This window comes from Dreissena polymorpha, chromosome 6 (genome assembly GCF_020536995.1).
Source record: "Dreissena polymorpha isolate Duluth1 chromosome 6, UMN_Dpol_1.0, whole genome shotgun sequence".
Taxonomy (NCBI): Eukaryota; Metazoa; Mollusca; class Bivalvia; order Myida; family Dreissenidae; genus Dreissena; species Dreissena polymorpha.
The window spans coordinates 47,470,327-47,494,558 of NC_068360.1; the positions used below are offsets into that span (position 1 = coordinate 47,470,327).

Genomic DNA, 24,232 nt, shown 5'->3' on the forward strand with positions numbered 1-24,232 from the left:
TTCAGGTAAGCCATATACCCTGGAGGAGTACAGTACAGTCTGGACCCACCTCAGTAAGCCATATTACACTGGAGGAGTACAGTCTGGACCACTTCAGGTAAGCCATTATAACCCCTGGAGGAGTACAGTCTGGACCACTTCAGGTAAGCCATATACCCTGGAGGAGTACAGTCTGGACCACTTCAGGTAAGCCATATACCCTGGAGGAGTACATCGGACCACCTCAGGTTAAAGCCATATACCCTGGAGGAGTACAGTCTTGACCCCACTTCATGGTAAGCCATTATACCCTGGAGGAGTACAGTCTTGACCACTTCAGGTAAGCTAGATACCCGGAGGAGTCGTACAGTCTGGACCACAATTCAGGTAAGCCATATACCCTGGAGGAGTACAGTCTGGACCACTTCAGGTAAGCCTTATACCCTAGAGGAGACAGTCTTGACCACTTCAGGTAAGCCTATACCCTGGAGGAGTTACAGTCTTGACCACTTCAGGTAAGCTTATACCTGGAGGAGTACAGTCTGGACCACTTCAGGTAAGCCTTATACCCTGGAGAGTACATTCTTGACCACTCAGGTAAGCCATATACCCTGGAGGAGTACAGTCTTGACCACTTCAGGTAAGCCATATACCCTGGAGGAGACAGTCTTGACCACTTCTTAAGGTAAGCCTTATTACCCTGGAGGAGCACAGTCTGGACCACTTCAGGTAAGCCCTTATACCCTGGAGGAGCACAGTCTTGACCACTTCAGGTAAGCCATATACCCTGGAGGAGTACAGTCTTGACCACTTCAGGTGAGCCATATACCCTGGAGTGGAGGAGTACAGTCTTGACCACTTCAGGTGAGCCATATACCCTGGAGGAGTACAGTCTTGACCACTTCAGGTGAGCCATATACCCTGGAGGAGCACAGTCTTTGACCATCTTCAGGTAAGCCTTATACCCTGGAGGAGTACAGTCTTGACCACTTCAGGTGAGCCATATACCCTGGAGGAGCACAGTCTTGACCACTTCAGGTAAGCCTTATACCCTGGAGGAGTACAGTCTTGACCACTTCAGGTAAGCCATATACCCTGGAGGAGTACAGTCTTGACCACTTCAGGTGAGCCATATACCCTGGAGGAGTACAGTCTTGACCACTTCAGGTGAGCCATATACCCTGGAGGGAGTACAGTCTGGACCACTTCAGGTAAGCCTTATACCCTGGAGGAGTACAGTCTTGACCACTTCAGGTAAGCCTTATACCCTGGAGGAGTACAGTCTGGACCATTCAGGTACTATATTACCTGGAGGAGTACAGTCTGGACCACTTCAGGTAAGCCATATACCCTGGAGGAGTACAGTCTGGACCACTTCAGGTAAGCCTATACCCTAGAGGAGTACAGTCTTGACCACTTCAGGTAAGCCATATACCCTGGAGGAGTACAGTCTTGACCACTTCAGGTAAGCCATATACCCTGGAGGAGCACAGTCTTGACCACTTCAGGTAAAGCTTATACCCTGGAGGAGTACAGTCTGGACCACTTCAGGTAAGCCAATACCCTGGAGGAGTACAGTCTGGACCACTTCAGGTAAGCCATATACCCTGGAGGAGTACAGTCTGGACCACTTCAGGTAAGCCTTATACCCTAGAGGAGTACAGTCTTGCCCACTTCAGGTAAGCCATATACCCTGGAGGAGTACAGTCTTGACCACTTCAGGTTTCCATATACCCTGAGGAGACAGTCTTGACCACATTCAGAAGCCTTTTTATACCATCTAATGATCCCACCATGTTCTATTCATGTTTCAGAACCTTTTATACAATCAAATGACCCCACCATGTTCTATTCAATGTGCCAGAACCTGTTTATACAATCTACTGACCCCAACATGCTGTCCCAGACGGTGGGGGAGTGGTACCAGAGCCTTCAGGAAGCCATATACCCTGGAGGAGTACAGTCTGGACCACTTCAGGTAAGCCTTAGACCCTAGAGGAGTACAGTCTTGACCACTTCAGGTAAGCCTTATACCCTGGAGGAGGACAGTCGGGACCACTTCAGGTAAGCCATATACCCTGGAGGAGCACAGTCTGGACCACTTCAGGTAAGCCTTATACCCTTGAGGAGTACAGTCTGGACCACTTCAGGTAAGCCTTATACCCTGGAGGAGTACAGTCTGGACCACTTCAGGTAAGCCATATACCCTGGAGGAGCACAGTCTGGACCACTTCAGGTAAGCCTTATACCCTGGAGGAGTACAGTCTGGACCACTTCAGGTAAGCCATATACCCTGGAGGAGTACAGTCTGGACCACTTCAGGTAAGCCATATACCCTGGAGGAGCACAGTCTTGACCACTTCAGGTAAGCCATATACCCTGGAGGAGTACAGTCTGGACCACTTCAGGTAAGCCATATACCCTGGAGGAGCACAGTATGGACCACTTCTCAGGTAAGCCTTATACCCTGGAGGAGTACAGTCTTGACCACTTCAGGTAAGCCATATACCCTGGAGGAGCACAGTCTTGACCACTTCAGGTAAGCTATTTACCCTAGAGGAGTACAGCTCTGGACCACTTCAGGTAAGCCTTATACCCTGGAGGGAGCACAGTCTTGACCACTTCAGGTAAGCTACATACCCTGGAGAGCACAGTCTTGACCACTTCAGGTAAGCTATATACCCTGGAGGGAGCACAGTCTTGACCACTTCAGGTAAGCTATATACCCTGTGAGGAGCACAGTCTGGACCACTTCAGGTAGAGCATATACCCTGGAGGAGCACAGTCTTGACCAGCTTCCGAAGCTATATACCCTGGAGGAGCACAGTCTTGACCACTTCAGGTAAGCCTTATTGCAAGAATTGTTGCAAAGCAATGACTTCAATTGACAATTTATTTATGAAAAAGAAGTAGGATCATGAATATTTACATTTAGATTTGCACACATGGTGGCTTTATTGGGAATGACGCATTGTTTCACTGATTTCTGTATTTCTGTAGAACTAAAAAAGCTTAAATATAATAATATTATATTGATGTATCTGAATATTTGGAGGACTGTGATTTTCTATATCTATGCAGACCGCCCCCTAAGCGGACCCTTACAAAGACCCTATCGACGGCCCGCAAGCGCAACCCGGACCAGCTGTGGCGCTACTCCAAGGACCCCCTAAAACAGCCCTTGCTCAAGAAGCTGATTGGTCGAGAGGAAGTCAGCCAGGAGGCCTGCCTGTGCTTCCTAGATATCCTTTCAGTGTGTGTGCTCAGGGAACTCTTTCAGTGCTGGAACCGAATTTTGAAAGCCTTTGCAAACAGTTTGGATCCAGATGAGGATCCAAACTGTTTGCTATTCTGATAGTATTCTTTGAAAAAAAATCGAAGAAAATGCAAATTTTAGAAATTCAGCAGACGACATTTTAGCAGACGACAAATTTCCCAGCATGCAAAGAGCTAAAGCATTGGATAGATTTGAGCCTTGCTCATGGAAAACGCGGCCTAATACATGTGCGTTAAGTGTTGTCCTAGATTAGCCCGTGGAGTCTGAACAGGCTTATCTGGGACAACTCTTTCCGCTTTTATATGTTTGAATGGATTTTCACAATGCTTTGGAGGTCAGGACTGTGTTTGCACAGCTGCCAATCAAAGAAGATAACTTTTTATACATTTGAATAAGTATATGAAAGTTATAATATGAGAATCTTTACATTTAATCTACACAGACTTTTCACTGAATTTTCATGATGATTTTAATTGTACTGTATACTTTGTGGTTCAATTATGTTCATTTTTTGGAACCCTGCTTTTACAATTTGCTCTGTGGGTCAGTTACGTTTGCTTTTTGCGGTCCTCACAAATTAAGCTAGTGCACATAATAATCTTTGTCAGAAATGTTCACAAAGAGACTGACAAACATGGATATTAATAGGACTGATCTGACATTGTGATTTAAGGCAGTTTCAATCAAGTGCATACATAATATTTAGCTCCTGCACCTCAGAATGTTTTTCCTTATCAGCTCTGATTTCTGCAATCTTAAGTGTGAGTACACAGCTTGTCTATGTTAAACAATGCGAATCCAAATGAAATGCTTTCCTTACCCTTGCGCACCGATCCTGAAGTACATGGGAGACCATCCCTTCCAACGTGCTGCTGGACGAATAGCCAACGAGCTGACAGACCAGATATTTGAACCACCACTTAGAACCGTAAGTAATGTGAAAATGGGATTTAATGCATGTGTGTGTAAAGTGTTGTCTCAGATAAGCCTGTGCAGGCCACGCATTCTATTCAGGATTTTTGTTTAGAAAACTTACTTTAAACGAAAAATTCCATAAAAGCAGAAAATATTGTTCCCGATTAGCCTGTGCAGTATTGGAGACACTTTACGGGTATGCATTTAGCACAGTTTCAGAGCAAGGCTCCACTTTAAATAACTTTTTAAGTATTACAGAGTTGTTGAGCTATTAAATTAAATCTTTTACATCAAGTATTGGGGTAGTAGTAAGCTAAAAAATCAGGTCTTAACTTTCTCCCTAATGGTCTGTAAAGTAATCCATATCACAACAGTGCTGAAGCTCCTCCCACATAGCTGTATGGCGCACCCAAGAGGGTCGAAACTTTAACTTCTGCTGCGCAGGAAAAAATTGCTGCTCGAGCAGCATTTTAATGCTGCTTGAGCAGTCAAATTACTGCTCTAGCAGCACTATTTGGATGCTCCAGCAGTATACACAATGCTGTTCGACAAGCTAATTCTGCTCGAGCAGCAGTTTTTTTGCTGCAGCAGAAACTCCTGCTCGACCAGCATTTATTTTAGCAATAAGCCCTTTGAACCCGTCAGCCAACTCAAAATTTCAGCCTACAAACGGACGACATACGCTAACCTCTACGGAAACGAAATAGACCTGAACAATAACTTAAGAAAAACTGCAACAAACTCATAATACGTGTTTTAATCAATTATTATTTGATTCTCATTCTTTTTTCGTAGTTGCTCATAAAATAATAATTAAGCTATAAAATCGTATGTCATGTAAGAACATGCAAATTTGGTTGATTAAATTGCTCCGACGTTACATGATATATTCCTATGTGTCATCTGATTCTGATTGGCTTATGCCATAATCTAAAAATAAAGGCTGGTCGAGCAGAATCTTTCTGCTGCAGCAGAAGTTAAAGTTTCTACCCCTTTGATGCACCATATAGCAGTACCTGGCTTGGAGTTGCTGTCAGCTTGATCTGAATTTCAGTGTTGGATGGTTCAGTTGGAATCTTAACTTCCAGAACACAGGTTTTCATCTTGATATTTTGAATTCTGGAGCTGACAGTAGTCTTATTTGTTGGCAAGCATACCCTTCTTGGCAAGGCTGCTGTTACTTCAAACCAAGGTTTTATTGTTGCGTCTAGATATTTCTCATAATCATAATTTAAGTTATTGTTTAATGATACATGCTTTCAATGTATTATCCTTTTCTGCAACCCTCTTCTATTTCAGGAACTGCTTAGAGATGAAATCTTCTGTCAGATCATCAAGCAGCTTACTGACAACAGGAACAGGTTTGTACTTATTTTTTGGCAACTTAAAATAAGGTATTCAATATGAAAACTAAGCCTTTACAATTATTTTTTTCATAACAAATCCCTTCAAAGGGAGTAAGAAGCTAAACCCACTAAAGATCATTAAGGAGCTACAATAAATAAATATCATGGTTCCCATTCAGTAATATAATATTTGCCCCATCAAAATCCCTTCAGGATAAATGAGAAGCTGTTATGTGCTCTGGGAAAACTACTTAATTTATTAGCTCGGCGTTTTCGGAGAAAACACGAGGTATTTCAAAGCCAGCTCGTCGTTAGACGGCAGCGTCGTGCTAAAACCTTCACATTTTGTTAAGGTTTTGAACATTGGCTCTAAAATCAATTTGCTTCAATCTTCAACTTTGAAACTTCATAAGTAGATGCACCTTGATGAGTTGTATATGCCACACCCATTTTTGGGTCACTAGGTCAAATGTCAAGGTCACTGTGACCTTTAAAAAAATAATTCTGACAAGCTTTCATTTATTCAAAACTGCACCCGTAGCTGAGCGTTGCACCTGTTATGTGGTGCTCTTGTGTTAGTAAAGTGTCATCCCAGATTAGCCTGTGCAGTTAAGAAAAGATCTCTTTTAAACAAAGCGGAAAGTGTCCTCCCAGATTAGCCTGCGTGGACTGCACAGGCTAATCTGGGATGAAGCTTTTTTGCACATGCATTAAGTCCAGTTTACCCAGAGTGAGGCTCAAATGAATTTTAGCTCGACTGTTTTCTGAGAAAACCGAGGTATTGTCATAGCCAGCTTGTTGCGTCTTCCACCACCCACCCTCTGTGTCAAGCTAAAACCTTGACATTTTGCTCTAAAATCATAGTGCTTCCACCCACAAGTTTGAAACTTCATATGTAGATGGCCCTTGATGAGTTCTACAAGACAGGTCCATTTTTCAGTCACTAGGTAAAGGTCAAGGTCACTGTGACCTCTAAATAAAAATAAAATCTGACAAGCTTCATTTATTCAAAACTGCATCCGCAGCCAAGCATTGGCAACCCGTTATGTGGTGCTCTTGTTTCTCATCTTATATTGTCCCCTCCGATTCCCACAGCCAGATTAACAAGCAATATGATATTCTCCCCCCTCCAAAATTCAATATTTCTCCCTCCAAATACAATATTATCCCCTTCCAAAATACAATATTTTCCCCTTGCAAAATTCAATATTCTCCCTCTCCAAATCTCAATATTCTCCCCATCCAAAATGCATAATATTCCCCCTCCAAATACAATATTCTCCTTCTCCAAAATAGAATATTCTCCCCTCCAAATACAAATATTTTCCCCCTCCAAAATGCAATAATTTCCTCCTCCAAAATACAATATTTTCTCCCTCCAAAATAAAATATTCGCCCCTCCAATAGTTCTCTTCCAAAATGCAATATTTTTCCACCTTCAAATCCCCTTAGGTTAAGTGAGGAGCGCGGCTGGGAGTTGATGTGGCTGGTTGACAGGATGTTTTCGCTCCCTCCACCAACCTCCTCAAGGAGGGTCATGCACTTCCTGGGCTCAAGACGGAACCAGATCGCTCATGACTGCGTACAGCGTCTACAGAAAACACTCAGGTATGATGTGACCAAGGACACGTAGTAGGTTATAGGTGTAAGTTTGTCAGTCTTTGAAACTATAAAATTTTATTTAAAACACTAAACTATGTGAATTTGGAATAAGGCATCAAACTTCAAATGGCAATATTTTGGTGATTTTCTCTAACAACACTGTTCATCTCACGTCCTGAATGTAATTTTGTAATATTATGTCAAAACTTTTAATTTAAAAAGCCCTTTGCATTAATTTTTTCTTGACAGAGATTGTATGTTTTCTTATTTTAACTTTATTTTTAATTTGTGTATATGCACACATTGGTATGTTTTTTTTTGCATAACGAAAATCCAATTAAACATCTTGTTTTTTAGTAAAAGCAATTAAAATGATGCAATTACATATGCAAGGGTCTTTTGAACTTTGATTTTTTCAGTTTATTTCAAGATTGATGCCATATTCCAACTTCACATTATATATGTTTTATAAGTATATTTTAGACAAGATCCATGGGCATGAGACAATTTTCAAAATATACAGATTAAAACATAACAGAAAGAGAAACTAGAAACCATTGTTTAATTACCCCAATTGTTTACCTGCCAATTCTTACCAAAAGCATCTATGACATAACATTTACTTAACCATGGATAAATTGTTGAAATTTGTCATTTTATGATCATTTTTCCCCATCAAGGAATGGTACACGAAAGTATCCGCCACACCAGGTTGAAGTAGAGGCTATTCAGCACAAGACAACACAGATCCTGCACAAAGTCTACTTTCCTGATGATTCAGATGAGGTCAGATATTAGACTGTACCCTTGTTTGTAGGCTACATACAACTGACATCCATGATTTTTAGTGTAAAACTGTTATATCTGCTAGGTATTTCTATATCATATACAATAGCTTTTCACCCAATATAATTGCTGTTTCACGACTTTTTACCATAATGCTGTTCATATATTATATATAAAAAATTACCTTAATGCAATTCGTAAGAATATTTTGGCTTTTAATCACTTATACTGTAAACTTCTAATTTTGTATTAGATGTTCCAAATCAATTTAATTAAAAAAGTACATTTTCTTGTTTAAAAAAATATTTCAATATGTTTGTGGAAGGTTCTTACCAGTGTATGTATCAATTTTATCATGTTGATAACATTTCTTTATGTTATGTTTTTGAAATGAGCTGTTTTCGGAGAAAACCCGCGGCATTGTCATAGCCAACTCGTTGTCCGCCGTCAGCCGTCCGCCGTAGGCGTCGTGCTAAAACCTTAACATTGGCTCTAAAATCAAAGTGCTTTGACCTACAACTTTGAAACCTCATATGTAGATGCACCTTGATGAGTTCTACATGCCACACCCAGTTTTGGGTCACTAGGTCAAAGGTCAAGGTGACTGTGACCTCTAAAAAAAAAAATTCTGACAAGCCTTTGCAGCCAAGCATTGGCACATATTATGCGGTGGTCTTGTTTGATGTTAAGCAACGGGAAAGAAAATTCATTCTGAGCAATCTTGGCTTCATGCATCTGCGTAGTGTTGTTCCAGATTAGCCTGTGCAGTCAACACAGGCTAATCAGGAACTACACTTTCCACTTTTGTGGTAATTTTCGCTTTAAGGAAGTCTCTTCTTTGCAAATCCAATTTAGGCATAAAGTGTCGTTCCATACTAGCCTGTGCACAGGTTTCTCTGGAATGACACTTAACACATGTGCATTAAGCCCAAATGTTCCAGAAGAAGGCTATAATGAATTTTCTTTTAATCGATTTTCAGGCCTTTGAGGTGGAGTCCAGTACACGTGCTAAGGACTTCTGTTTGAATATCGCAAACAAGCTTGGGTTGAAATCACATGAAGGCTTCAGCCTCTTTGTGAAAATTTCTGACAAAGGTATGTTTTGTGTTCTACAACTTTATACCTTATCTGTATTCATGTATCCATAGGCAGCCTTAAGAATAACCAGAAAGAACTACAATGCTATTTTACACACAAGAAATACAATAATCCTCATTCAGGGTAAATTGGGCTTAATGCATTTGCATAAAGTGTCATCCAAGGCTAGTCAGTGCCTAGACTGGATTTTCTTTAGCAGAGACCTTCTTTGAATAATAAATGTCATAAAAGAATAAAGTGATGTCCTTGATTAGCCTGTGTGGACTGTCCTTGATTAGCCTGTGTGGACTGTCCTTGATTAGCCTGTGTGGACTGTCCTTGATGAGCCTGTGTGGACTGTCCTTGATTAGCCTTTGTGGACTGTCCTTGATTAGCCTGTGTGGACTGTCCTTGATTAGCCTGTGTGGACTGTCCTTAATTAGCCTGTGTGGACTGTCCTTGATTAGCATGTGTTGACTGTCCTTGCTTAGCCTGTGTGGACTGTCCTTGATTAGCCTGTGTGGACTGTCCTTGATAAGCCTGTGATGTCCTTGATTAGCCTGTGTAGACTGTCCTTGATTAGCCTGTGTGGACTGTCCTTAATTAGCCTGTGTGGACTGTCCTTGATTGGCCTGTGTGGACTGTCCTTGATTAGCCTGTGTGGACTGTCCTTGATTAGCATGTGTGGACTGTCCTTGATTAGCCTGTGTGGACTGCAAAGGCTAATCTTGTATGACACTTTACACACATAGATTAAGCTTAGTTTTCACAGAACGTTGCTATACTTTTAAAATCCCCTTTTCGAAGAAAAGGGGGTATATAGTTTTCGCACTGTCCGTCTGTCTGTCAGACTGTCACACTTTTGTGTCCGCTCTCTAATTCAAATAGTTTTCATCCGATCTTTACCAAACTTGGTCAGAAGTTATATCTAGACAATATCTAGGTCAAGTTCGAATATGGGTCATGCCGGGTCAAAAACTAGGTCACGGGGTCACTTAGTGCATTTCAAGGATTTAGCATTGTGTCCGCTTTCTAATTGAAGTAGTTTTCATCTGATCTTCACTAAACTTGGTCAGAAGTTGTATCAAGACAATATATAGGTCAAGTTCGAATATGGGTCATGCCGGGTCCAAAACTAGGTCACGGGGTCACTTAGTGCATTTAAAGGATTTAGCATGGTGTCCGCTCTCTAGTTTATGTGGCTTCTGATTTATTTTGATATTCTAAGACATTTTTATGCCCCAGAAGGAGGGCATATAGTGATCGGACTGTCTGTCCGTCTGTCCGTCACACTTTGCGTTTAGATTTCAAAAAATGCTCATTACTTCTATGTCGCTTCAGATAGCAATTTCATATTTGGCATGCATGTGTATATGGACAAGGCCTTTGCGTACGCACACAAATTTTGACCCCTGTGACCTTGACCTTGAACTTAGGGTCCGCGTTTAGGTTTCGAAATCTGCGTTAAGGTTTCGAAAAAAGCTCATAACTTCTACCAAGCGTTTATAGGCGGCATAAGTCATCCTATGGTGACAGCTCTTGTTCATTCTATTCCATATCTTGGTAGCAATGTAGATTTGAATGCAATTTACTAAATGACAGCCTTGTATTACACATGTATGATTTTGAATGTATCTATGTGGGCATATCCTGGTCATCATGGAAAAACACATGTAGTGTCGGTCCGTTTTTATTCATTGATATGAAATGTAAGTGTATCGTAGCTGGCTAAAAACAAAGTAAGTCACTTGCTAAGAAATCAAGAAATATGGTAAGTAAGATAAATTCAACCCTCACAGTGTATAAACCAATTGTATCATACCCGGATGTTGCGCTGTGATTGCCATGGCCTAACGACAATATTTACATACCGCTGTTAATTTTGATACAAATCAATGGATTAATACTGCAAACAAGTAAGTAAACTCTGTACTTTAGATGTTGTAGAGAATTAAGTTTCCCTTAAGAACGTATAAATCCGCTTCGAAGAAGTTATTGTTTATGAAAACATTGAAAATCACCGAAGAAAACTGGAAAACACATGTTGCTCTATGCCAAAATATCCTTTTTTTCTAAAATCTATTTCGAAATATACATATTTTTGTATGTAATATATTCCAATTGAAGTCAAATAACTGTTATGATATATATAATCTATCGGCTTTTTGAATAAACTAAGATATTGATTAAAATAAACAAGATGGTTTTTAAAATGACTGTATCATATATTGCAGTGATGCTGTATCATTGATTGCGATTACATTATATGCATTCTTTATCAATTATTTCGATAAATCTATGCCAATTTTGCAGATTTTGTATTATTGCATGGTCAAATATTCACATTTGTCACAAATATGGTTAACTGAAGAGTTTCAACTTATTCCAGATACACCTTCGTTGTTACTCATGTCCAGCACATTATTATTGCCGTTCTTTGGTTGGCTGATGGAGGACATGTTTTTACTCATGTCAAGTGGTAGTTCAGCACAGATAGTTTTCATAGGGGTTGACGTGCAATTTACCGTAGCAAAACTACCGTCCAAGCCTAAAACTTCTATTGACTCGTACACCATGTTTCTGTAAAATAATAATTTAGCTCTATATTAATGTTTCCCAAGAAATGCAGTGAGTTAATATAAATCACCACAATAATCATTACTGCACTCCCATCATGATGATAATCATCATCATTATCATCAGTAAAGTTGGTATCATCATTAGCAACAGCAACACCACCAGCAGCAGCATAAACTGTTCATACTGGCAATCTGTCTTAAATTACGTATGACCTGAGAAAGAAACAATAAACGATATTTTCTTCAACTTTAAAATGAAAGGGTTACTTTAATTTTGGATTATTTAGAATTCAACTTTATAATGAAAGGGTAACCTTGATTTTGGATGATTTAGAATTTGCATTATTTTTCCAAAATATAGGCACATGTATATAATGTACACTTACGTGTGCGAATTACTGAAATCCCGTATTACTATAGGCCATGCAACAGTGGCTATGTCATAAATGCATATTATTATAGGACGAAGTTTCAGCTAAAATAAATTTGAAATAAATAACAGACAGAAATACCTGTAAATGATATTCCTTAAACTTTTATTAACCAACACTTGTACATGCATGTGTGTGCCAGCTATCTATTTGTCAGTGCGCCAGCTGGGCTCAATTTGAGGGCTCCCAGCCCTGCCCTCCCGAACCTCTGCCCTACCCTCCCAACCTCCGCCCTGCCCTTCCTAGGGCCCCCCTGCCCTTAAAAAAAATAGTTTTTTTACATGTGATAATTAATAAAGCATTCTAGAAAACCCCGTGTGCTTGAAAGTGCCCTTTTGCCAAAATACTCCGCTTCGAAAGTGCCTTTTTGACAAAAAAGCCCCCCTGCCCTTTTTTAAATCCTAGCTGGAGCACTGAAATTTACAGATAACACATTCTAACGTTGTTTCTTACCAAGTGTAACTGTCAGTGTTCAACATGTGTAATCAATCAAGTGAATGACACTGTTTCATATTTGTTTAAAACATTTAGGAGGACGGAAAAATCACATATTGAAAATCTCAATAATTGATTCATAATAATCGCTATAATTATACAGATGATTGATTCAGTTTATGCAATCATTGATACAGAAGTAGAAGCACACGTGTGTAGTATTAAATGCATATATCTGATGTAATAAAGAATCCCTAAAAAAATACGTTGTAATGATCGAAAGTGCACATTCTTAATCTAACATCTGCCGTATAAATAGTTCTTGTTGTTTGTTAAAACCCAAGTAAACAAAGATTTCAAAACTAGATCATGACAATTTGACGAGATGTGCAGTGATCAGTAACGCATTTCATCCTTTTTTCAATGCATACAATGCGTAACAGAATGCCTGAGAAATCTGCTTTTAAAGCTGGATATTAATAACTGTTTGAAGACCATCATAACGACAAAAAAAGGAAAATAATTTACCTTTCTAGCAACGCACGTATGCCAAATAATCATTTCGCCATGGCAATCACATCGCAACATCCGGGTATGATAAAATTGGTTTATACACTGTGACTCTTGGAATCACATTATTAAATAACTGGTATCAGTATAAAATTAGACAGAACATTAACTCACTAATAAGATATTTAAAAAAAAATCCAAATAGCCTTTATTCTAAAACCTTTTATCTAGAAATTGCATATTTGTATATTTTCAGTGATCAGCGTCCCGGAGGGAGATTTCTTCTTTGACTTTGTGCGTCACCTGATTGACTGGATCAGGAAAGCCAGGGCTACCAGGGATGGTACGTGCAGCCTCGTTCTTGGACAATGAGCATGTACATGCAGTGTCGTCCCAGATAAGCCTGTGCAGCCTGCGCAGGCTTATGAGTGAAGACACTTAACTCTTATATTGTACTTTTCGTTTAAAGAAAGTCTGGTATAAGGAAAAACAAAGTTAAGGCGGATAGTGTCATTCCTGATAAGCCTGTGCTGACTGCACAGGCCAATCTGTGACACTTTACCCACATGCATTAACCTCCATTTCCCAAGAGCGTGGTTCATTTTTTAAATTTTGTACTTTCACACAAGTTCTCTTCATTTTGTGGTGTGACAGCTTGCAGAAAGCTCAATGTAGAAGTCACATCAGTCAAGTGTATATTTGTGCATGCCTACATCATTCTTGATGCAATATGTTAACCACTCTGAGAAGGTCTATCACGGCTTGGTGAAAGGTCAAGGTCATTTGAGGCTGAATGTCAAACATGGTTCATCAGGTTATATAATTACAAGCATGATCGGCTATGGGCTCCGTATGTTGTAAACAGGCATCCAGAAAACAGTATTGTATTTGGATATAAAATACTAAATTTTTGTCTATTTCTCCGAAAGCCACATCTATAACACTTACAAACAGTAAGACTCTGTTAAAAAAATGAAGCTGTAATATTATTAGATTTTGCACAAAATTCAGTTAAATCTATAATTCACAAATATAAGAACAAAAATTGTTATAGATTAAACAATAATTGCAAGAAAAGTTATTTAATTTCCATAACCTCTGAATAGACATCAATATCAAAGCAGAATAGTCTGACAACTTGTCAACCTTTCATTTCCAGGCCCCACTCCCCAGTTCACATACCAAGTGTTCTTCATGAAGAAGCTGTGGACCAACCTGATCCCCGGCAAGGACATGAACGCCGACCTGATCTTCCACTACCACCAGGAGCTGCCTAAGCTTCTCCGTGGCTACCACAAGTGCAGTCGTGAAGAGGCAGTGCGGTTGGCCGCCCTGATTTACCGCGTGAAGTTCGGCGAGGACAAAACTGGCCTCGTGAATCTAGTGTAAGTTGGTGGTGAAAATGATAACGGAAGAGGTAGAGGATTGCGTTGATGATGATGATGATGATGATGATTATGATAATGATGATATTGATTTTGATGATATTGATGATGATATTGATGATGATGATATTGATGATGATGATGATGATGATGATAATGATGATGATGATGATGATGATAACTAGGGGCTAATCTGAGATACAAATGAACTTAACTGTTCTAGCGCCATTAAACTAACAATAGCTGGTAATTTCTGGCTTAAGCTATTTAATGGAAACTGCCATACCATCACCAGCAGCTCTTTTTTAACAGCAGAACCATTTTCTATATCGGACTAGATATTACTAGAAGACATATTCTAAACAAATTTCATTATTATTTGGCTAAAATGTGACTTAAGTTAACCTACTGACCTTTTTGACCCCACATACCCAGTTTCAAAAAGGCGAAAATATCATTGGGACAAATGTTCTGACAAAATTCTATGAAGAATATGCAATAAAGATGGCCACTAGAGTGGTCACAAGGTAAATGTTGCAAAAGGACAATTCATGACTGACTACAAACAATGGACGAAAGGTTGTGCACAGGTGAGTCATTAAGTTTTTTAAAATATATTTGTGATTGTAAATTGTCCAATGTGGTTAAAAAGTATTCATATTTCCCCCAATACTCGTACCATTCAAGCACTGAAAATGCTGTAACAATCGGCATAACGTTTCAAATCTGTATTTCATCTGATTTCAGGAAGATGTTGAGAGAGTTGATTCCCGCAGATCTTACCAAGGCTCAGTCACCTGACGACTGGAAGAGGGTAAGCAAGCTCTTCAAATTGGATTTTTATGCCCTCTGTTGGGTGGTATATAGCAGTTGAACTGTCAGTGCGTTTGTTTGTCTGTGTGTAATTGGCCATAACTTTTCCAATATTGAATATAGCAACTTGATATTTGGCATGCATGTGTATCTCATGAAGCTGCACATTTTGAGTGGTGAAAGGTCAAGGTCATCCATCAAGGTCAAAAGTAAAACAAAAACAATCCATGGGAAGTAATAAGCTTTAAAAGGGAGATAATTTCTAAACCTGCCAAATGATATATTGAAATTATATTTCAAAGCAGCGCAATAGGGGGCATTGTGTTTCTTACAAACACATCTCTTGTTTATTATTATTTTCTAAACCTATTTACTTGATTTCAACTGCATTAAAAGCCAAAGGCCTATTGAAATGCTCTTGAGTCTGTTTCCTGGTTTGAACCAGTACTTGTTGTCTATTTGAGAGATTTAAAGAACGCTCCCACAATGGGGCTCAAATCTATGATCTCCAAGTCGGGAAAACCATATCCACGTCAACCCCACCCTGCCTCCCCAACCTGGTAGAAAGTAGAGAGTGGGGTACACCGGAATCACCTTGGTCTTCTGACTGTCTGTCTTTCAATAAATCAAAATAGCCTGAGAAAGTACCCTTGGCACTTTCCAACATACAGCATTCCAACTTGCATGGATTGTTCCTTATGATGAATTGATGTGTCTGCAATTTGTGTTGTTCTACTTTAGAAATTGCTTTTTAAGTTATGCCACTGTTTATACTTTAGGTTTTCTATTGCATATTGCTACATCCATGCATTTTGATATGCAATGTCTTGGGGTATTGGTGGCTAATAGTATAAAGTTGTGTTGTTTAAAACTCATGAAGTAAATTTTTTGTACATGAAGTATTTATGTATTGTTTTATTCTATGTATTTGTGACAAGAAAGATACAAAAATTAGTAACTAGTGAAATGTGAAAAAAATGAAAACAACAACAACAGCACTGGTGTAATTTAAAAACCAGTAAATTTATAAAACTTGGTCAGAGACCGTTTTACCACAAATACCGTATTTTCATAAACAGTGCACTTACGATCTCTTAAGTGAATGTGTGTTTTTAAAGGCATTTATAAAACCAGTTGATACTGTTTTTAATATGAATACAAATCTAAATGCTTATCCTCAGAACTTGAAGTCATTGTATATTTGCCAATTAACAACTAAAAACTGACCATTATTTACGTACTTTTTCAGGGCATATTAAGCCAGTACAACGCTGATGCAGGCATGACTCAAGACAACGCCAAAATTGAATTCCTTAAAGTGATCTACTTGTGGCCAACATTTGGCTCGGCCTTCTTTGAAGTGAAGGTATTTTATCTTTCCCCTGTAAAGAGTTTTGTTTTGCCTTGGGACCTTATTAAAAAGAAAATATTTCAGATTTTTGATCGAATAAATTATTGCCTAACCCTCTCAAGCTTCTTAGACCAATGCATTTTTAGAGCATTTGAAAAATTGAATTGAAATGTCGTTGTTTGGGGTCGTCTGTTGTTCACAAGAATGAATGTCAAAAAACAAGAAAAATTATTGTATTTGTCACAGTATGTAAATGAGTTGGTATTTATTATACATATAAAACTGGTTATGAACATGAAGTAAAGGGAAACGCAGAAAGTATATTTGCATTTCAAAATCTCAGTATTTTCCCAAAAAGCGTTGCAGTTTACATGACATGTTCGGTTTTAATGATATTATATTTTAAAAAAGACTGATCAATAACAATAATTTTGAATGTACTTATGCTTTTCTATATGTTGATTGAAAAACATTTCCAATGCAGTGTTCAAACGTTTCTATCTATTCATCTTCAGCAAACGACAGATTCCAGTTACCCAGAAATCCTCCTGATCGCCATCAACAAGAACGGGGTCAACTTGATCCACCCCCAGACAAAGGTCATCATTTGTATTTTGAAAACAATCAAATTAACATTATATATAGGCAATACATTCAGTTTTTTGCAATTAGTAATTTGAGAAGTTTTTTTTGCTTATATCATTATTCATCTTAAAGGAGGTGTTATTAGGCATAAAAGGAAGGGGTTTATGGCAAAAGAGGCTCTAGTCTAAACAGCCCTTGTCTAAAGAAGCCCCATAAAAGCAAAATTGGTCCCACATTCTTTCACAATCCGGAAAACAGGCCAATATATAAAATTAATGATCTGACACTAGAATGAATTAAATATCTAAAATAATATAACTTTTACATATATTATTATTATACATCAAAGAAATAGTCTTTATTCATTTAGTTTTATTCAAGTTTTTTCAGTAAATTTCACTGGTCAGTTCAATAAATAATTTTATTATTCCAAGAGGTTTATTGACATAAAATTTATTCTTATTCAGTTTCTTATACTTAGATTTCATTATAATAATAATTGTCACAATCAACTGTCTATCTTATTGACTTTAACATGTCAGTTGAGATAAGTTTTTTGATATAAATTTATTTTGACTAAATTTATATATAATAAATGGCTTTCTCTTTTCTCTGACAAACACGATATGACAGCCTAGCTTAACCCTTTACCACTCCGAAATAAAGTGAAAATGGCTTTTGCTAACAGCATAAATCAGAAGAGTCTGAGAGTAACTTGCAAGCTGTTCAGGTTTTATGTTGTTCGCTGCTTATCAGTATCTTAGGGTTGGAAATGAAACGTTCAAAACTTGAATCTAGTAAGAAAGGTATTTAATTTTATTTGATTTTTCTAAGGGGCTGTAAATTTGTTAAAATTTGTAGCTCAGCAGTTAAGGGTTAAGATTGTAAACACTTCTTCTTGTTTGTCTTTCACAGGACATATTGGCCACTCATCCATTCACAAAGATCTCCAACTGGAGCAGTGGTAACACGTATTTCCACATGACCATCGGTAACCTGCTCCGTGGCAGCAAACTGCTCTGTGAAACATCCCTGGTGAGCAATCAGTTAATGGACCCATTTTAATTGAGCCTTGCTCTGGGAAAACGGGACTTAATGCATGTTGGTAAAGTGACAGTAAAGTTTAAACCTGTGCAGTCCGCACAGGCTAATCAGGGACAACACTTTCCACATAAACTGGATTTTTGCTGAGAAGAGACTTCCTTCAAACTAAAAATACCATAAAAAGCGGAAATTGTTGTCCCTGATTAGCCTGTGCGGACTGTACAGGTTAATCTGGGACGAGACTTTACCCACATGCAATGAGCTCCATTTCCACAGAGTGCGGCTCTATTATTAAGTGCATTGATTATTTTCTTAACCAGCCTGCACTGAAAAATGATCTTATTTTATTGCTAATACTTCCTCTCTTTAGGAAGTTGATGATGTTTTCTGGATACGCCTTGGACATTGGTCTGTCCCTATGTCACAAGATACACATTTTTACAAACAAAAAGTAACAATACTCTTCAATGTACAGAATTCATATTTGCATGAATTGTTGGTATGATATGAATTGCTGCTTGTGCAATATCTATTATTCTATGTTACTTATTGCTAATGGTCTATGTAACGATTATTAAGTCAAGCTGCAGATTATGACATGCCGTGCCTGTGGGGTGGGGTATTCTTCACTTGTGTTAAAAGCGCTAGTTTTAACAGACTGACTTATGCAAGATGGAACATTAAGACTGCTTTCATCAATGTGATTTTGATTGTTTTCCATGTCCAAATCAGATTAATAACAAATTATAATTATATATCAAAAGGCAAACCAGGCTGAAATTGAAGGGCCAAAGAACAGCATTTATGTCAACATACCGGGATTGTTTCCTTCTGATGTGTTTATACATATACTGTTCAACCAATTCAGACTAACGCGATGATGATTTAATTACTATGCATCAGAATAAAAACCTGTTGTTATCCCCCACCATAGGCTGAGGGATATTGTTTTGGCGTTGTCCGTCTATCCGTCCGTCCGTCCAGAGCCATATCTTGGAAGTGCTTTAACGGATTTAATTGAAACTTGGTATGAGTATATATATGGATAAGAGGATGATGCACTCCAAATGGCATTGTACACCATCTGTTAATAACGGATTTATGGTCCTTTGTATCTTGAAAAAATGGTTTTTAATATAATCTTAGAGCTTTATCTCCATTAACACATGAGCCAGAGCAATAGTTGTTGCCATAGTTGTTGTCAAGCATCTGGGGGTGCTTCAAATTCAACACCCATAATCCTAGGGGTTAAGGTCAAGGTCACACATTGAGTTCAAAGGGTGTTGTCCATCTGTCCAGAAAACTTTTGTGTCCAGAAGCATATAGGCGGCGGATATCAATTCAACGAATTTGCTTGTTTATTTACAAATTTACAAATATAACTAAAAATTAAAAACTATACCTGAAAAATAATACCGTATTTCTTACTTAAACCAGGGATACAAAATGGACGATCTACTGACCTCGTACATTAGCCTGATGTTGACAAACATGAACAAGCCCCCAGGGGGTCGACGATAGGACCCGCCCACAGTCCTGTGAACAAGCCGGGAGCCGGTCGACAATAGAACCCGCCCACAGTCCAGGCTGGTTCAGGGCAGGTGTTATACTGAATTGTGTTAAAGGGATGACATAGGACTTTGCTTCTTTACAGAACATTTGTATAAATATGTTGACATAGGACATTTCTAGGTTTTGATTAAAACTGAATGGTATGAATATGGTTAGATAGTACTAACTTCAGAAGAAATAGAGCTTTTTGATTATTTGAAGATTGTTACTTTTGTTGGCTATGTGTGACATGCATAATTCATAATTTGATTTTCACCTTATTCAACATGCAGAGCTTGGTCTTACTGGCTTTCATGATTGTATTTTCAATAAAGGGTTAAATGTCAAGGATAAGGAAATAGTAAAACACAGTTTATATTCAGATCCATAAATATGCTCATAAGCAATTGCATAGTTCATAAAAATCGAACTCCTAAATATCTTACATGTTATATTTGTTATTATTTCTGCATAATGTCTTGAAAAATACTTGGTAAATGTTGAGTGATGGTTTATAAATTGTTTTACATTCTTTGATAAAATTATAGACCATTACATGCATAGACACTATTGTAAAGTATTTAATCTTTATTGTTACATTTTTAGGTTGTCAAATGTTTTCATCTTGTCGTTAATTATAAAATAAGTGGTTGTGAAATTATATACATGCAATTGCATACTGTTAACTTTACATTGTTGAAATATTTACCTTGAACTATAAAGTATAGTAATGTGTGCATGTTCACGTTCTTAAAAGGTTACAATATACATTGGTATACAGTAATATACAGATACAATATTGGTATACAATAATATACAGATACATTATTGAAAAACTAAATATTTATAAGGGCAATGTACAGATTCTTTTATAATGATTCTTGTGTCTCATTTACACCTTTGACTCTAAAATGTTTGTCTCACAAAATGTGGAGTTCAAAGTTTGATTGAGCCCTGTTTAATCTTTGTCTCAGTTGTTGAAATGCAACATGTACAATAAGCGCATAATGCCTGCTGAAATATTAATATTTTTTCTCTTATTGTTGTTAAAATTTGTACATAGAAACACTGTTTTTAATAAATAAATAATGCTACAATAAGATTTGCCCTGACTAGATACTATTGTTGTTTATCTTGCATAATATATTGTGTAGCCAATGCTGTTTTAACACAAAACCCATATATAATTAACACTTGTGGCATCAGATAATGTCATATGACACTATATTAACAATATATATTAACAAAGTCGATCATAGAAAAGTATGTATAAATATTATATCTACTTAAATTAATATTGTTGTTCAAAACAACACTTATTCTACATACTTTTTAATACACATTGTCTTAATTATTTAAGTGCATACGTTTTAGGACGCCTAAATATGTGTAACTTTTTTGGAAAATATGAGGTTTATATTGAAGGAGTTCCATAATAAATATATATATATATAATGTATGTTTAAGTATTTATATTTGAAATATTTTGCTACCATTCCATTTAACCTTGACCAGTGAATTGCTGCAAATTACTTTATAATTCCATTTTTTTCTGAAAGATTTATGTTATTTGATGTTGTTGTTAACAATCATTTTACTTATCGTGTCAATTCCTAGCGGCTCAAACATGTTATTTCTACTTATATTTATTTTTAACACAACCAAAAGCTCATTGCAAAAAGTCCCAAACAAAGAACTGAACATACATTCCATTTGTATATGTGCATGGCATGTGATTGAACTTTTATTATAATGTGCTAAAATGAAAATTCCATTTAAAACATTGACATTCTTTGATTTGTAAACATGATAGGACTTTTGATATGTAATTTTATGATATACGAACATTGTTCATGCACGATGATAATATTTCATATTATGTGTAATACATTTGTTCATGCCAAAAATGTAACATGATTATGTGACATTTAATATTTGTATATGATTCTTTTTTGCTGAACTAGATTTGTTCATTTACTTAAAAAATAATGCATAATTTCTTTAATTGTGTTATGTAAGTGTATTCACATACATGTTTGTGTTTGCAAATGTAAAAGTAAAATTTGTTCCTATGCAGAAGAGAGAAATAATTTTTAATATATGTAGATAATATAAAAAATTAGTTTATCAAATTTTATTAATAATCCGTTGCTTGATTGAAAGCGATATTTTTTGGAGCAAAACTCATAACAGTAGAACGGAGGAACCTGTGAGTGTTGTTTTGGAAAAAAGCCATTTAAAGAAAGCATCATTGTATTTACAAGTACGCTTTAACTCTTTCAGTGCTGGAACCGAATTTTGAAGGCCTTTGCAAACAGTTTGGATCCAGATGAGACGCCACAGAACGTGGTGTCTCATCAGGATCCAAACTGTTTGCTATTCTTATAGTATTCTTTGGAAAAAATTGAAGAAAATGCTAATTTAAGAAATTCAGCAGACAACATTTTGGCAGAGGACAAATTTCCCAGCATGCAAGGGGTTAAAAAAGATCCAGTACATAATTGTTCACCAATTCAGCTTCTTATGGTACCGGGCCACGTCTTTTTTGTTTATAATATTAATTGTATATTTATGTGTTGGGTTTTGTTTTCACTGAAGATTGTATGTCTCAATGTATTGAAACATATTTTCATCATTATTTTAGTGTTGGAAGTTGCATGTATATATACTTATTAATCACACCATTGGCATATTTATTTAGATACTTTAAAGCCAACGTTGGCTATGTTGTTGTTTGTTCTTTCATTGCTTAGTTATTTTGACTTGAGTTAAGAGTTTATATGGATTGTTTTGTACCATTTTTTGTGTATGCTAGTTGATGAACTATGAGTGAATTTTTGCACACTTTTGTACAAGTTACTGTACACATTTACTGAAGTTAGAAAGAACGATATCTTCTAAGTAATAAAATTGTGTACTTTTAGTCATACATGACAAAACATGAAAAAAGACATATTTGATTTCTGCATAACTGACTGTTCAATAATATTTAATTGACAATGTGTTAAGGTCCACAGAAAACCTGGATGTCGCAGTTTAAACAGTTTTGTTATAAGATCCCTTATTTTGTTACTTCACACTGGTATATGTACTGTATATGCTAGAACGTTTGGGTCCGTCATACTGTGAAATCATTCCAAGCTGTAATAGAGAAATTGTTCATTTCCCGTTGTCAGTATTTGGACATTCCAATGTGGACATTGTACCTTATCTTTGTAAACTTATTTGTTTGTAGAGATGTGAATGATTTTTGCATATATACATATAATTGTGTTGTTTATATACAAGGCAATAAACTATACCTTCTGGAATCTGTTTTTGGGTTGTTTACATACAATGGAATAAACTATACCTTTTGGAACCTTTGCCATATACTAGCTTCTTACGTTGCTTTTGATTGTCATCAATGTACCGAAAATAGTGGTTTCTAAGTTTCAAATGATTAAAATGTTTTAATAATGTGCTTTAATAATATCTGATTTATGATTATGTATCTTGTAGTTTGAATTTCTTTATTTTTATGTCTTAATATATCAGATTTATATTTTGAAAACAAAGAATAGTCTCGCTCTGGGAAAAGTGGTTTTAACCCTTTGCATGCTGGGATATTTTTCGTCTGCTAAAATGTTGTCTGCATAATTTCTAAAATTAGCATTTTCTTCATTTTTTTTCAAAGAATACTATCAGAATAGCAAACAGTTTGCTGATTAATTTTCAAGACATTTTATTACCTTTAATGATACATTTTCATGACATTGCATTCATAACCTTTAGTCAAACGTTTCCATGCAATTCATTATCTTTGATGAAACATTTCAGTGCTATTTGATTTAATTACCTTTGGTGATCTATTTTCATGACATTTCTTTGATTGTATTTTTTAATACATTTCCATGACACTTAATTTCATAACATTTGGAGACAAATGTTTGTGATATTTAATTTATTTCCTTTGGCGATTTGTTTTCATAATGTTCCGTTTGGATATACGTTGCTAAATAATATCATTTTCTTATACATTTCCATGACCATTAATTGCAGTAATTTTGCGGATGCCAAGATTGAATTTCATCATTCCAGACATTGATTGATTCCGGACATTTATCTCCTTCCTACTTTTGAGTAATTAAATGGTAATTCAATTGAATTGAATTTTAATTCCATTTTATTAGCTCATCAATTTAAAAAAAAAATTATGAGCTATTGTCATCACCCTTGCGTCGGCGTCAGCGTCGGCGTCTGGTTAAGTTTTGTGTTTAGGTCCACTTTTCTCATAAAGTATAAAAGCGATTGCATTCAAACTTGGTACACTTACTAACTATCATGAGGGGACTGGGCAGGCAAATTTAGATAACACTGGCATGCATTTTGACAGAATAATGTTTTCTTTTTATACTTAGAAAATTGAAAATTTGGTTAAGTTTTGTGTTTAGGTCCACTTTTCTCATAAGGCATCAAAGCTATTGCATTCAAACTTGGTACACTTACTATCATGACGGGACTGGGCAGGCAAAGTAAGATAACTCTGGTGTGCATTTTGACAGAATTATATGCCCTTTTTATACT

The 24,232-nt window shown here is 36.9% G+C and overlaps 1 protein-coding gene across 1 annotated transcript in view; it reads left to right on the plus strand.

Moving 5' to 3' along the window:
* Nucleotides 1–22,977, plus strand: part of LOC127835651 (myosin-VIIa-like) — a 32,563-nt gene extending 9,586 nt beyond the window's left edge. The window contains exons 4-21 of the mRNA XM_052362089.1: nucleotides 6–97; nucleotides 1,844–1,957; nucleotides 2,087–2,129; nucleotides 2,388–2,432; nucleotides 2,737–2,821; nucleotides 3,061–3,232; nucleotides 4,098–4,184; nucleotides 5,471–5,532; nucleotides 6,970–7,125; nucleotides 7,800–7,905; nucleotides 8,886–9,000; nucleotides 13,194–13,280; nucleotides 14,097–14,322; nucleotides 15,070–15,136; nucleotides 16,385–16,501; nucleotides 17,002–17,085; nucleotides 17,987–18,106; nucleotides 19,553–22,977. Of these exons, the coding sequence (XP_052218049.1) occupies nucleotides 6–97; nucleotides 1,844–1,957; nucleotides 2,087–2,129; nucleotides 2,388–2,432; nucleotides 2,737–2,821; nucleotides 3,061–3,232; nucleotides 4,098–4,184; nucleotides 5,471–5,532; nucleotides 6,970–7,125; nucleotides 7,800–7,905; nucleotides 8,886–9,000; nucleotides 13,194–13,280; nucleotides 14,097–14,322; nucleotides 15,070–15,136; nucleotides 16,385–16,501; nucleotides 17,002–17,085; nucleotides 17,987–18,106; nucleotides 19,553–19,636 (1,862 nt within the window). The 3' untranslated portion in view covers nucleotides 19,637–22,977. The remainder of the gene's footprint in view (nucleotides 1–5; nucleotides 98–1,843; nucleotides 1,958–2,086; nucleotides 2,130–2,387; nucleotides 2,433–2,736; nucleotides 2,822–3,060; nucleotides 3,233–4,097; nucleotides 4,185–5,470; nucleotides 5,533–6,969; nucleotides 7,126–7,799; nucleotides 7,906–8,885; nucleotides 9,001–13,193; nucleotides 13,281–14,096; nucleotides 14,323–15,069; nucleotides 15,137–16,384; nucleotides 16,502–17,001; nucleotides 17,086–17,986; nucleotides 18,107–19,552) is intronic.
* The last annotated feature ends 1,255 nt before the right edge of the window (nucleotides 22,978–24,232 follow it).